Raw genomic sequence first — 15,498 nt, forward strand, 5'->3', positions numbered from 1 at the left:
CACCCCACTCCAATGAAAACTGATATGGAGGTTAATATGGTTAAGAGATTCCAGTTCCGATTGATTGATGTTTGTCCTTGTGATTTCCATTTCCTGGCACTGGCCAGAAGTGATTCAGAAATGCCCAGTCCACGCACACAGGCACACTGCGAGTCTCCTCATGCCTGTTTCCTTTGAAACTCTGTGAGGGATTAAACAGTCCAGTGAATACCCAGCGCTCACACAGCAGGTCGAGGTGGCTGGCGTTCCAGTCCAATCGGTCACCCTTAAGGCTACGTCAGCAGAGCTTGGCCTGTTGGCCATTTGTTTTGCTTTCGACTGTCCCGTGTTTGCCTGGAATGCGTCTCAAGGCCTTTAAAGTCCTTGCGGAGCGGGAAGAGAGCTCATTGATGGCTTAGCTTCTGTTGCCTGGATGCAGCTGTCCCTGCTCTGTTTGAGCTGAAACCCTACTTCCTGGTTTGCTGCTGTGTGAGCGTAGTTCACAAGGGACAGTTTTTGTGTGATCTCAACATTTGTTTGTGTGCTGATGTAGCCTAATTGAGCCTGTTCCTCATAAATAGCCAGGGTACTGATCCTATAACCCTCCCTGGTGCAGAACAATGGCTGGGCTGAAGGCATTCAATTCCAAGCCTAATTCATTGTCTGAGGGGGATTGTTGTAGTGCTTTGATGATACCAATCCCCAACTACAGATTCCTGGTTAAGGCCATTTGCAAGGGATATTTTACGCCAAGGATACTCTTTCAATACGACAGTGTTCAGCCTAGGGACAGATCTATTGACAGAACAACCAGCTCCATACTCAACATGGTTTGACCAGCTCAAGCTATGTTTTGAAATAGCTGGTAGCTGATATGTCAAGCCGATCATAGCTGGATTTCATACAAGGGCTTTCCATTTCTGTGTGTGTGCGCATGTGTGTATGTGTGTTTATGAGTGTATGAACGTGCATGCGTACTGCCATGTACGTGTGCATGCTTTATATGTCTGTGTTTTGAAATGTGTACGTGCCTCTGTTTTCTTCATCGTACTGACTCTGTGCCAGCTCCTACGCACGCCCTGTGCTCATTGGTCACGTACGGTGGGGTGCTTTATTTAGTTTATTCTGTCTGGCACCGTGGTGTGTGTCGGTATGAGTATTGACACACCATTTCGTGGAACACCATATGCTATGGGCTGGATAGCTTCACACAGTTCAGCACTGCCTCTCCAGCCAGTGCCTGTTTGTTTTGAGCCAGAGACTGTTGACCCTCCGCTGATAAGCTGGGGTTAGATGTCATAGCATGAGACCCGACCATATTTACAACAATAGGTTATCCAGTTACCTTCAGCGAGCCTTGTGCTGGCCTCCACGTTGTTAATAGCATAAGCACCCCCATTACCTTTTACAGCTCCACACACTGCACCTGTGTACGCAACTTCTGCTGGGAATATACACCACATTGCCACAATCATTTCACCAAACACAAAAAGTAGCACTTTTATAGACCAGAATTTTGATAAACACACTTTCAGTTATTTTGAGTTAACTGACCTGTACTTTGTCACGATAGAGTGGTGATGTTTGGACATACACTAGGTATAGAAGGACGACTATGATGTATCAGTTTAGACGTGATCTGTACTGTTTGAGCAGATAAGAATGTGAGAGAATGGGGCCTTCGTACACGTTTTCTGGGCCGGCAGCAACACATGGAAAATTGGTTTTACATCTTTAAAAAGTTTATGGTACATGGCAACGTATATACCTGGCTAGGCCCATGCCAGTTCCATGTGGGAGTAAATACAGTTTAAATTGAGAACTAAGGGTGAGCAGTGCATCATGGGAAGGATGGCTTCACTAGAGCCTGCTGGATCGGGTGGGGCTGCACTGGGGAACGAGGCTTGGTTCTCTGGGCCGTCCTCACAATGACGGATTGATTGGCTCCCTTTGGCCTTGTTTCTCAGATGTAAGTAACGAGCTCATGGCCTGGAGGAAACTTTGAGAGCACAGCCATTGGTTTTGGGGAGGGGGAGTGATGCCGTGGGTGGCGGGGGCGGTAAATAATTAAGAATGTCCCATCCCCCCTGCAAGCAGGAGGCCTAAATCTGAACCGCTCGTGCTTATAATCAGGCAATGTGTTCACTACATTAATCACCTCATTTCCTTGGAGGAATCAATAGTCTTCAGGTCTGCTTCCTGCCGATTCACTCAGTATGTTACCTGTGCTGATTGGTGTCATTTATCAGTTTATTAGCATCAGACTCGGGTGGCTGTCTTGCCGCATATGCCTTCTGCCTGTGTTCCCTGGCTGTGTCTTCTGACTGTATCTTGGTTTGCATTGGTGGTTTTCATCTGGGCTGTGCATCTGTGTTTTGTGACTTGTGGTTGTTTGGTGGCAGGTGGCTCATCTACCTGTTTGACATGGAGACTTGGTATCAAAGGGAAACTAATCCCAGGATCAAACACTCAAACAGTGCTTTAGGCAGGGGGCATTGTTTTCTGTTGTCCAGTATGTGTTCTGTAAATGATACCTGATGAAGTGAGGAGCTGTGATAAAGAATAGTTAAAGCCTGCAGTGATGGTGTGCATATGTATGTGAGTGAGTATGTGTGAGTGTGCATGTGTGTGAGTTACAGTAGTGTGCATGTGTATATGAATGGACATAAGTGTGCAGACTGGATTGTGTGTATGTGTGTGTGTGTGTGTGTGTACATGTAGAATGGGGGAGGGTCCTCATTATAGCAGGTTGTTTTGCACTTTCTGATGTGTTCCCCATATTTATCAATATGTCTGCAACTGGAACAAAGTGGTGTGTGTTAGTGTGTGTGAATTGTGTTTCTAACGTAAATACATATTAATATTGTGCTGGCTCCATTTCTCCCTTTGTGTGAGCCTTTTCCTTTCTCCCTTGTGCACACTGAAGCTGCATCCTGCCACCCCCCCCAGCAGGACCCCATGCATGCCAGCACACAGTTCCCAGACCAGCTGCGCAGTTAGTGCCCTCTAATCCGCTGGTATTGTCAGCCTCTCCTGTTCTCCCAACCTTAATAACCCCCAGGCCTCATAATTGCACACGGTCTGCCAGTGCCCTCCCTCCGGACTTGGGTTTCAATGTGACGTGCCATTCACGGGGCCAGGTGGACACCCCCTTCACCTAGGCCACAGTGGTGCAGACGGTACTGGGGTCAAAGGTCGTGTTATATTAGGCCAGGGGTGACGAACCCTAAGAAGTGTTTAGCCCCTCCACTCAAAACCGTGAGTAATTTAGACTTGGTGCATAAAGGTCTTGTCTTGAGTAACTGAGTAGAAGCTGCAAAGTCTGAATGGGACCAGGAAGATGGAATTTTCCAGAACGTACAGCAGGATCCTCCCGGGTCAGGCTAAAGGACACACAGATTTACGAGATTCCAATGCTGTGTTAGAACGTGCTTTGCGTTGTTGTTGCTGTTACTGATTTTATTTTTAAGTCACAGGCATAAAGCCCCCATTTGTTTGTTTTTGGAAACTGGATACCTAGGTAAGTAGGATGGGTTTGGCAGAACTGTTTGCAGGTAGAGAAAGCCCTCCTTTCCGGGGCCTTGGGCTTCCAGTGACGCTTGATAACTGCAGCTAATGAACCCACAATGCACGCAGCCTGCTGCTACCATGGTAACATCAGGGATTCCAAGACTGGTCAACTGTGTGTCAGACTGAGTTCAACATCCCAAGAAATCTGGGATAACACAGAATGGGTTCAAACCAAGCCTGTCAAAACAATAAAAGAATGTGCCATCACCAGTCATGATCCTAGATTCACCCTTTGAAAAAGCAGTGGTGGCCAGTGGATTTATTTTTCATTCTTTTGAAATGTTGTTTATTCTACATTTCTACAAAGGCTCAAAGTACATGCAAAAGCCTTTGTCTGCTCTGAAAATAATCTCCACTTCTACATGTAATGTAATGTAATGTAACTTCTGTTTTTCTCTCCCCAGTATTCATCCTTCATATTCACAGTTGGTGATATTTATATAACCATCTTGGGGAATTCTACTGGGGTCCAGAAATTACAATTCTTAGTTTGATCTTTGTTACATTTTAGTGTGTTAAAAAGCAGTTTGTGTTACATGGCTTCTCTTCAGGCTCATAATGATTTCAGAACATTAAAGCCATTCAGGTTGAAACTGAGACATTTGCCCTGCTGCCTATAAGGTAGTAACTGGTGTTTGGACTGTGGAACAGCAACATTTTTAGTGTGACCGTTTTTATATGCCTCTCTCCTGATTTCCTCATATTTTCACATTTTAGGCAGCAGGAAGAGATTTTTGGGCAGGATGTGTCAGTTACAGGTGCTGTAGGGCCTGAGGCCTGCACAATATTTGTTTTCTGCAGAGCACTCGACAGAGAGGTCACTGTGATTTATTAACCTCTTCCATTGTTCTTCAAAGATCTCCTTTACATTTGACTGAAAGTGACATTAGCCTATTTTGTTACTCAAGAAACTGCGCTATGTAATAGATTATGTTATTCTCAGTCCCTCTGTCACTGTTTTCATGGGGAGTTGTTTCGGCCTAGAGAATAATGTGCCCCTGCGAGGCACCCTCTCATATTCCCCGGGTCTGTCTGCCTTCGGGGATTAGGCCACTTCTCTTTGGGTGTTGGGTCAAATTCTGAGCGTCCAGAGCTGTTGTGTCTGGGCACTCAAGCCCTCCCTCTGAAACAATACACTGCTAACGGCGTATCTCTGGCCGCTTTTAATCATTAACTGCCTGTGTACTTTACAGAGTAGTTTAGTCACGGCCTCGAAGCCAGGATCTTGTTTCATTAATTATTGATGACCTTCTGCTACGAGCTGATGATCCTGAACCAAGAACAACTTGACCACTTGAGCCCCGTAGTGAGTAGCAGGTGACCTCGGAGAGTTTCAGCCCAGGAAAGCTGGGAGAAAAAGTTCAGAGTGCAGCAGGATTTCACTCTCTGGTTCCCAGGCATTCCTGGCTCTGTGATCACAGAGGAGAGCTATCTGTGAGGATGACACGCGCTATCAGAGTGCGCCCACAGCACAGTTAGGCACTGTACTCTGAGCCAAAGGCATGTTTAAGGAGATGGCCAGATGTAACAGAATATTAGACCTCAAATATTTTCTTGGGCCTGGCCTTCTCTTCTGGGCCAGTTGCCCATTAAATGCATTAACCACGGGTTCTTCAGCGAGTGGAGAAAGGCCCTTTGTCTGTCTGAGTTTCGGCTGCTCTGAACAGGTCATTAAAAGCGCCGTGTCTGAGATGTCAGAAAGACGATGCGTTAATCCCGCTGATGGAAATTAGCCGCTCTCTGACTGGTCTCCCGTTGCGTTGCCTTTCTGTTCCAGACCTCCACAGACGACTCCTACACCTGCGGGAAGCACGGGCAGGGCTACCAGCTGGAAGTCACCAGCACCATGAAGCGGCTGGACTACTTCAGCGGCCAGTTCAGCGACGTCCTGCTCACGTCCATCGCAGTCTACCCCATGCAGGACGACACCGTGGCCACCCTGGGGACCTCTGAGGGCCGAGTCATCCAGGTACCCAATCCGGGGTCAAAGCGTCAGGGGTCAAAGAGGTCACAGCACCTGAGGGACTATGACATCACTGGTTCCACTCCTGTAACCGCGGCCTCTTGAGTTCCGATTGTTTAAAGATATTCTTAAGCCACTCACCAGAGCATGATAAGACAAACAGACTGATTTCGACCTGGATTTCCTAAACAACTCTCAATTTAAAGCCAAACCATGCGTTTGTTCTTTGAGCCACCATACCATTTCTGGCAATTCATCTCACTTGACAATCCTATGCTGTACTTGGCTTTAATCTGAAAAATTAATGTGTATAAAACTTACCATGGCACTCGACAGTTTCCCTTTTTATTGTGCATGCAAATGGGCAGGATATTCATAAGTGAACAGAGAAACTGCAGGCAGAGAATTGGCGGGTTGGCGGGTGCAGGTGCCTGGGCAGGTTGGGAATCGTGCCGTTTTCCTGTTTTTGCGGAACAGCCACCTCACCTCTTCCAGTTTTCTTAGTACCCCCGCACCAGCTGCATGTTCCAACAAAACCACTTTTATCAACGTCATTCCACCAGGCTCCGAGAAATTTTCTCCCTGACTCCCTGTAAAAAGATTTAATTTTACAAATCTGATGATAAATCTGGGCACATAAAAACTGATGTTGGTGAATGGGTTGAGACTGAGAAACGAATAAGCATCAGAGTTTTTTCCTCCTTCCTTTCAGATGCGGTTTTGCACTCTCTGTACTCCTGTTTCATAAATGCTGTTAGAAAAGGGCAGAAGCGTAGCGCAGAAAAGCTCGACAGCTGCACGGAAACGGATTTACAGGCGAACGGCGAGTTAATGGCGAGCGCTGGGCCTCGATGACAACGTCTTCACGCCGGCGCGTTTCGGGGCGGCCGCAGCTGTCGCCGTTCCTCGCCCATTGTCTCGGGAACGGGCTGTGGGAAGGGGCGCGTGGTTGCAGCTGTTGTCGGGATTGTGCCGGAGGTCCTCACGAGAGAAACGCAGCGCAGCCTTGACGGCGTGCGTGAGAATCGGCCCCGTCCACCACCACGGATTTGTTTACCTTTTGTTCCCAGAGAAAAATGCTTTTAGTCAGCGATAGCGATTGTGAAAAGGTCCCCTGTGGCCTTTAGAATCAGGAAGTGCTCCCCACTAGAAAAGGCTCTTTTTCAATTTCATGTGGAGAATACCAACGTTGTGGCTTTTTTGAACAGTTTCCCTTCATTCAGTCAATAACATGTAGTTCACACAATCGTTGCCCCATAGTGGAAACTTGTGATTGCCCATGGGCTTTTGCCTCTAGTCTAAATAAAAAAGGCTTCTGTACACCTACTGTGACAGGTGCATTGGAAAAGAAAAACTGTAGCATATATAAGTGGAGTCCCGCACAATGTCTTAGAAACATATTCATTTGATTATATATTCAGTGTTTCACTTTCCTCTTGACCGTCATGCAGTATCAACATTTCCCATTTAAAAATTTCCCAGATCCAAATAAGTTGCACATTTCTCAAATAAGAACTAAGCAAGTTCATCTGGAAGCTATAGCTTCTTCATACCCACGTATGGATTTGTTTGATGAACAAGTATGAACTCCATTGCGAATATGATTTCACAGACAGAATTCTGAATCAGTAATGTTTAGGCAATAAAATGGTAATCTCCTTATGCTTGTGGTGGTTTTTGGCAGGTCAGAATATCTAAAACTGCAGATGTCCCTTTTCTTTGATAAAATGTTCCTGTTTCCTGTATATTTAGTCATTTGTGATTGTGAAAAGATCTGGCATGGAGAGCATTGTTGGAACTCATTTTCTCAATACATGACAAGCATAGCATTCACAAAACACCTCTGCAACGCTTCATTAATGTCATAACAATGTTACAGTATTTTTTGAGAGAACAGGAAGCAGCAGACATCTCTGCCGAGGTGAGACATCTCAGGTCTTCAGGCTGAGGTCTATTCTGCCCTTCAACTTCAGCGCACCCTTGTTTGGTTTAACTCTATGTCCTTTCTCAGTTCAGTTCCCTGAGTTTAGTGTTGCAGTGCGATTGAATGTTTGCATTTCCAGCAAACCCTCTCCAGCAGATACTATAGGTAGGTAGTCTCTTCAAGATGTGGCATAGGGGTGGACTTAGGCCCCACCCCCCATCCTAGGCCCCTTCAGGTTTTGTTTGGGGGATACGTGGAGGTATGCGGGCATTCTTTTTATTCAATGTGAGCGAGCGGGTGACTCACTGTATTGCACTGTATAGAGACCTTCGAGCTTATGTTCGGGACGCGCCTGGCTCTCTGCCTGTCCTTTTGGGAACAGCAGAGAATATGATTGTATTTCACGGCCATAGGATTCACACTGCTGTACGACAGGGGGAACACAAACGGGTAGAGATTACAGAGGCGCACGTTGAATGGTGTTTTTGCTGCTGAGAGCTTTGAAGAGATGTAATCGTAGCGTAACCACAGATGATAAATCTTGCCTGGGGTACATAAAGGTGTGTAATACTAAGACACCTCCTGACATGTTGAATACGTGATGTACTTTGTGTTCCACACGCCCAAAGCTATGGCTTTTGTTTCCTCGATCTTCACCTACATGATTTGACTCCCATTTATTGTGATAACGTGGTATCCATAACAGGGTGTGTCTCATCTCGTAAAAAAAAATATATATATTCAGGAGTCTAACCTCTTTGAATCAAACCGAAGCCTACTGAAAATGTATTTTCTGAAACCCAACTCAACTTATGAAATCCATATCAACTAAAATATGCCTGAAGGATTCAAAGGATTTCAGTCATCCCAGTTTTTGTTCAGCCCTAATTTGATTCCTTTTTATAAAAAGGAGGGCGGACAGCCCCACCCTCCTTTTGCATTTTTTTAAAAACATTTATTCAGACTGGGTAACAGATAGAGAAAGGATACTGTATCTCAGAAGGTGCCATGGCAAGGATTGAATAAGGGGGGATAAGGCACAAGAGTGGGTGACCCAGCAGACAGTGACTCACCAGTTCTTTTCCATCTAATGATGAGATGATCTGCTTTAGTAACCTACAGTATGGCTATGCTCCACTTTCCTGTCAAAGTACATACAAAACCCACCACTCAGCTACCTGTACTGTTCTGTCTGCACCCATACATGTCCTATTGAGAGATGTGGAGAGAGGAGTGAGATGGCGAATCTATGCTGTAAATAAATGCATCTCTCTTCTTGTCCAATACCAGGTGGTGGTTTCCCGGTCCAGACAAAGGGTGGCCCATGTGAACTTCCGATTGGACGAGCAGCGGGTGTCCCCTGAGGTGCTGCTCTTGCCCGCCCCGTGGCCCAATGCCTCCGTATTGTTGGTGACAGGAAACAAGGTGAATGACTTGGACCCACTGCAGAATCCTTCTCATTTCTCAAAAATGAAAGCGTCTGGCACGAAAGGGAGATGCCACTTTCAGACCCTGCTAGAGAATAGATCAAAGATCTACAAGACTTTCTTGAGGTCACAGCCTGCTTGATTAAATTTGACACCGCGCCCCTTTTCATAAAAATATGATGTGATGCCAAGAATATAAAATATGAAATTACTGTTATAACTATCTTTCCTTTGACTGCCAATATGATTTTGAGAGGGCTTATGTTTTAAAGGCATATTATGCTGGATTTTTACCTTGAAAATATTATAAAATAACCATGCTAACGCCTAACTATGATGCACTGGCAAGTCCGGCAATCTTTTGCACCTTTGCCAAATTCATGTCGCTATACCTATTTGTTCTTCTAAAATGTGTTTGGGATGTTTTTGGGTGTGGTGGCCTCTTTTCTGTGTGCAGAGGGGTTACAGATCCTGTGGGGTGGCGTCAGGTTTCAGCAGAGCATTTGTATCTAGCTAGCTACAGCAATAGCGTAAGTGAAGAAGCAAAAGGACAGCGAAGCAAAATGACAAAGCAATGGGGCTCATTCCAAAAATAAACATGAACCTTTGAATTTTTCCTCTGTGGAAACAGATATTGAAAAACTGAGATATACTGATAAAAACAGTCAAACGGATTTGTAATATATTTGTAATATGTGTGCGGGCAGGGTTGAAGGTGAAGGAGAAGATGTCTTTCATTGTAAACACAAGACCACAGCAAGGGAAAACAATCCTGCATAGCATGCCTTTATAGCATGTATTATATTGAAAGTATTTGTTTTAAACATTTGAAGGCTGTTTTTAACATGTTGCTGTTTCAATATTCGGCTGTATATTGTATATGTAATATTTTTGCTGCAATGACACGTACGTGTGTGAGGGAGACAGAGACAGACCGAGAGACGGAGAGAAAGAGAGACAGAGAGAGAGAGGCTGGCTGAGAGAAATGAGCAGACAACCAGAACTGAGTGGACAGGATTCCTGCTGATTTTATGTAAAAAACAGAAGGTGTTGATCAGCCGTCACACCAAAGCTATGTGATGACTTCCCCATTTCTCAGGGGTGCCAAGACATTAGTAAGCCTGCCATCAAAAGAAGAGTGAGCAACAAAATCTTAACCCTCCCTCTCTCTCTCACTCACCCCTCTCTCTACCTGCCTCCCCTGTGCCCCCCTCCTCTCTTTAACTTTCTTTTTTCCACTCAGCAAAGATTGAAAGGATTCTTTGTCAGGGTGAAAGGAGTCCGATTTTGACAAGATCGCATGAAACCGTCAATGCCTCCTGTCCTTTCCCCCTGCCCTCTGATGAAAAAAGAAAATAAAAATATTTAACATAAAGTTAAATAAAACACTGATTGAACAAAAAACAAGAGAAGCTTTTTAGGCCTACAAACAGACTTCTTTTGTCAGACAGATAAACAATGCAGTGCGAGTTCTATCGTTCTATTGTCTTGATCTGCTGTTTCATCACAGGACAAGCCACACAGATATTTCACAGTATTTTGCTAAGGTGTCAGCTGTCAACTGTCGTGGTGTTCATTATTTCCTGATCCGTTTCGTTTTTGGCCCAGATCACTAAGGTCCCTCTGGGGGGTCCAGGCTGCGAGCAGCTGTGGTCCTGCAGCTCCTGTCTCCTGGCCCCGGCCTTCATGGGCTGTGGCTGGTGTGGTAACCGCTGCTCTCGATCCGTTCAGTGCCCTACCTCACACTGGACTGAGGATGCCTGTCCCCCCATCATCACCCAGGTAACGGCACACGCCAACACTGCAGAGGGCCAGGGGTAGGAAATTCTCCCTGCGACACGGAGAGGAGAAAATGGCGGCTTGTTGTATGGAGTGTTTTTGATTTCACGCTGTCTGAGACAAACTGATGATGGTTACTTCTCTATTGCTATATTGTATCTGTAGGCCCGTATTATTGCCGGCAACCACACTATCTCCATGAACATAAAACTCATACTTCATGTATGTATGTGAATTACATTATTTAGCCTTCAAGCATTCCGTACACAGGGCTGTTGATTCTTTCCCATGTTGCAGTCCCATTATCTTGTGATGTGGCAGGTTTTGCAAGTGCCTGCCTTTGTGTTACTCCTCTCACACTATCGATGGTAGTGACGATCTGTCCAGATTATTTCATTTGAGCCTATTAGGACTTTCATCATTGCATTTCCTCATTGATCGTAGCCTCCGTTGTTGATCCGGGAGAGCTCAGACACACATGTGAGTCAGTGGACATGTGCAGCAGGTGAACCATGAGCGCCCAGTGGACCCGGCTGGTTGAAATATCGTCTTCTCGGCTGGCTGAAACCCTCCCTCCCTGGGCCAGGCTGGAGTCAACCGTGGAACAGTCTTAGCAAGCTCAACCCATGAGGCCAGCCCTATTTTTACTACCCATCTCTCATCGGTCCCTGACTTCTGCTTTCGTGGAGAGGTTATTTTTGCGGAAAATATTTGAAAGAAGCCAGAAAATGAAGCCAATATTAAACAAAACATGTTAACCAGCCCTGAGTTATAAAGAGCCTCAGGGGAGGCACCTAAGAAGAATCGAAGAACGGTTTTGACTGTCTGGAAACTGCACTGTGCCACAAAGTGTCTCTCAGTGGGAGAGCTTTACAGGCGAAAGACCACAAACAGAAGATCTAAAAGGACCTTTCCACAGCCGTCAGCCTTTGTTTTGCAGAGGTTCTTCCTTCTTTCACGATCATTCCACTTCCACAGACACAAAAGGACAGGTGTTTTTTAATGGAAAGGCTTTTACTGGTGCACCCCTTGCTGTTAATTTGTCCACAGCAACAAAATAAACTGCCAGGGTAACCGTATTGGAATGCATGTGTTATCATAAACATGAATGAAGAGCACAGCGAGAGTCTGACCTGCCATACAGCATGCACTGCATGGAGTAAGAGGCTTCAAAATACCCTGTTTATGTGCTTTTCTTTAACAGCAGTTTGTGCGTCTCTGTACTGTGTAGATTTCCCCTACGAATGCCCCTGTTGGAGGAGAGACGAAGCTAACCATCTGTGGCAGGGATTTTGGATTCAATAAAAGCGAGAGGTTCGACGCGGGTCTGATCAGGATCAACATCGGTGGAACCCCATGCAAACTTGATGCGCGGGAAAGCAACGGAAATCGGTGAGAAGTCCTTATATCTTATGTAGTCTTCCTGGACAGCAGAATCATCTTTCACTAGAGGCACAGTTGTTCCAACCTGTTTTTGTCCAAGAGGGGTACCCCCCTCCGAAAAAACTTTGCTGACTGTTTAATGGGTAATCGAGAGAAAATTGCTGTATTTAAACTTTCAATTATCTAATCTGAATCACGATGCCATCAATCATTGTTGACATTGAAAGCCCTTTGTGCCGTAGAATTATCATGCCCATTGTGGTGGTACGCTCATTCCTTCTCCCACATAAATATCCTCTTTAAGCGTGCTGAGCTTTGGACATGATTAGATTAGCCTTGGATTAGCCTTGGCACTCCAAATGTTTACTCCAGCAGAGCACAACAGCCATCTTGTCCACCGCTGGTTTTGTGACTTTGCTCTCTCTCTCTACAGGTTGGTTTGTAAACCAGGCATAGCGAAGGCCTCTCAGAAGAACCACACCATCAGTGTACACAGCGGAAAGGAGCTAGTTCAAAAAGAAGGCTTCTCATTGGTGGTATGGGCACAAAAATTTGATCAAACTGAGTTCTGCAAGTTCTCTATTGGCACCTGCTGAAAAAAATGAATAATGCTATGAATGTTAAAAATATCCTCTCCTCGTTTTTTTCTGCACTCTAGAACACTTTTATCAGAGAAATCTTCCCAGAGTTTGGGCCAAAATCTGGAGGGACTCTGCTGACCGTTCGAGGAGACTTTCTGGACAGCGGAACCCGGAGACGCGTCACAGTTGGAAACGCAGTGTGCGAGCTGCAGAGGTGAGGAATTCCTCAATGTTCGGTCTGCAGTAGTAGCAGTACAAGCCGAAGACAGTTAATTAACTCTCTTCAGGTAACAAGCGGCTCTTAATGACATCAAACAGTTGTGATATGGCTCTGAAGTGAGGAATGTTTATAATAGGGCTTTGGGGCTTATGTTACATTTACATTTTACAGCCATTTAGCAGACGGTCCTTTCCAGGGAAACTTAAACAGTTTACAGTTTGCATACAATCCATGTGTACAGCTGTTTATTTACTGAAGCAGTTTAAGTAACTTGCTGAAAGGGACTAATGGCATTGCTCCACCTGGGAATTAAACTTGCAGCTCTAGTTGCAGGTCGAGTTCACTGCAGCAATTTTTAAGTCTTTATGAAGCAAATAAATGTGTCCACTCTGCTTAAGCTAGGTTTTGAAACAGCTGGCAGCTGGTCGACCAGTTCAGATCAGCTGCCAGCTTGACATGGTTTAGCTGGTCGACCAGTTCAGATCAGCTGCCAGCTTGACATGGTTTGAGCAGCTCAAGCTATGTTTTGAAACAGCTGGTTGCTGGTTGACCAGCTACCAGCTCAGACAAGCTACCAGCACTAGCTGGTTGACCAGGTCATACCCAAGCTGGTCATGCTGACTCCTAAAATCCATGCTGACTGGATTTTACAGCAGGGCAAAATAAACGTACCCCCACTTATGATCTTCTTTTGAAGTTAACCATGAAATAAGTGACTCATGAGTGTAGCAGTTGTTTTCCTGGTTGTCTTGGAGTTTGACTCGTTCCTTTTCTGCTCTGCATGCAGTGTATCCCGCAACGCTTTGGTGTGCAAAACCCCGGCTCAGTCCTCTCCTGCCAAGCAGCCGGTCAAGCTGGAAATCGACGCAGCCATCCGCACAGCGCCCATCAGCTTCACCTACAACGAAGACCCCTTTATCTCTAAGTTCCAGCCATCCCGTTCCTTTATCAGGTGGGTGGGCTGATGCACCACTGTCGCCCCATACCACTCGAAGGTACCACACACTCAACCCACCGCAGCCTGTTACTCACCAAACTATCCCAAGTTTTCCATAACCTACAGCTGCTCACCCCAAAGTCAGTCCCATTGCCCATGATGCCTCACCCTAACTGTTCCCCGTCATCCATCGCCTCTCGCCATACGCACTCCTCCCCCACGTCAGACGGCGTAACCCTAACCCTGTGCTCGTGCTCCCCGCCGGCCCCAGAGAAAGGGGCCGTGAAGGAAGCGATGAAAGACGAGGGGCTCTGGAGGAGAAAGAGAAAGCGCCCCTTCAGAAAGGGGGGAGCGCGGAAGGCTTCCCACACAGTTCTCCACAAAGGCAGGAACCGTGTCCGTGCGCTGGAAGCGAAAGCCCCTAACAGCAGGTTTCTCCATTTGCCCCCCGCAGTGGAGGAAGCACAGTCTCCGTGCACGGTGCCTACTTGCACTCCGCGCTGCAGCCACAGATGCTCATCACTACGCAGCATGGCAGGAAGGTCCTCCAGGTGGTGAGTGTGGCGGTCAGAGATCTGCCCGTGCAGAATGCCTTCCGCTCCCTGTCAGGCTTGTGCTAGAGCCATTAGGCCGCTAGAAAGAAAGGAGGAGAAATGTGAGCTGTACTGTGTGCTCCAGTTAGCCATCGTTCGTAAAGAGCAGCAGAGAGGGTATCTGTTTCTCCTGTGTGCGTAGTTTATGTGCACAGGATCACTAGCACTGCCACAGGGTCACAGCCTATCAATGTTATGCTTTGATTTAGAAAAAGGTTTTCGATGTGTTGTAAAACTACATATACTGCATCTTGTGTTTCTTGGGCACTTTTGAAATGCAATTCCTCCAAAATATAGAAGCTGTTTCAGACAGGTGCACCTTCAGCGGAGCAAAGGACATGAGGTTGAGGAGCAGTCAAGGGTTTTCTGCCTATTTCAACAAAGATTTTAATCACATGATTCCTGCTTGGTTCAGGCTTGCTTTGGAAAAGTCTCATGGCACTGTTGAGAGACATTCACTGAAATATGTGCCAAGCACACGGAAAACACACCCCGTATTCACAGGAAACACATGGAGAGCACGCAACAGGCACACAGAAAACGCACCAGCAATCGACACAGCTTCAGCTCAGACGCCTCAGGGCAGTAATTCACCCAGAAACACACATTTTCCCTGTCACCGCAGCCCCTAAAGAGCCACAATCTTTGGCTACTTATGAGAGCACTGCACAGCTCACTCTGACCGTGGCCCCTACCTACAGAACCTCCCTCCATGTTACCATGTTACTGTGGTCCTACAGAATGTCCCTGTTACTGTGGACCCCATACATCCACACTAGATTTCTCCCTGTTACTGTGGACCGTGAAGACGCTTATTTGCTGGTTGGACTCAAGGCAGTGACCCTGGAAGCAATGTCATTGCTGATAGTGTCAGGGTTATTGTGAGCCAGAATGCGTAAAGATAAGTACTTGTAAACAAGTTGAAATAATCCTGGGGGATGCACTGCTGTCACACTCTTGGGAAAAGTACTTAACATCAGTGTCTTTGGTTAATGTGCCTAGTTGTATAAATCGATAATAAAGATTGAAGTTCCATAAGTTGCCCATAAATTTTCATGATAATTTCTTTGAGGAAAATATTAGTCAGTGAAACCATGCCAAGATTTTTATATCAGGCTCTAGACTGCCAAGCACATCTGTCA

At 46.0% G+C, this 15,498-nt stretch overlaps 1 protein-coding gene across 2 annotated transcripts in view; it reads left to right on the plus strand.

The window, feature by feature from the left end:
* met (MET proto-oncogene, receptor tyrosine kinase) overlaps window positions 1-15,498 on the plus strand; it is a 39,952-nt gene that overhangs the window by 8,605 nt on the left and 15,849 nt on the right. For both annotated transcript variants that reach the window (XM_061252732.1, XM_061252733.1), the window contains exons 3-10: window positions 5,327-5,518; window positions 8,727-8,861; window positions 10,472-10,645; window positions 11,874-12,034; window positions 12,459-12,561; window positions 12,684-12,820; window positions 13,614-13,778; window positions 14,218-14,317. In XM_061252732.1, the coding sequence (XP_061108716.1) occupies window positions 5,327-5,518; window positions 8,727-8,861; window positions 10,472-10,645; window positions 11,874-12,034; window positions 12,459-12,561; window positions 12,684-12,820; window positions 13,614-13,778; window positions 14,218-14,317 (1,167 nt within the window). The remainder of the gene's footprint in view (window positions 1-5,326; window positions 5,519-8,726; window positions 8,862-10,471; window positions 10,646-11,873; window positions 12,035-12,458; window positions 12,562-12,683; window positions 12,821-13,613; window positions 13,779-14,217; window positions 14,318-15,498) is intronic.

This window comes from Conger conger, chromosome 8, assembly GCF_963514075.1.
Source record: "Conger conger chromosome 8, fConCon1.1, whole genome shotgun sequence".
In the NCBI taxonomy this organism is placed as follows: domain Eukaryota; kingdom Metazoa; phylum Chordata; class Actinopteri; order Anguilliformes; family Congridae; genus Conger; species Conger conger.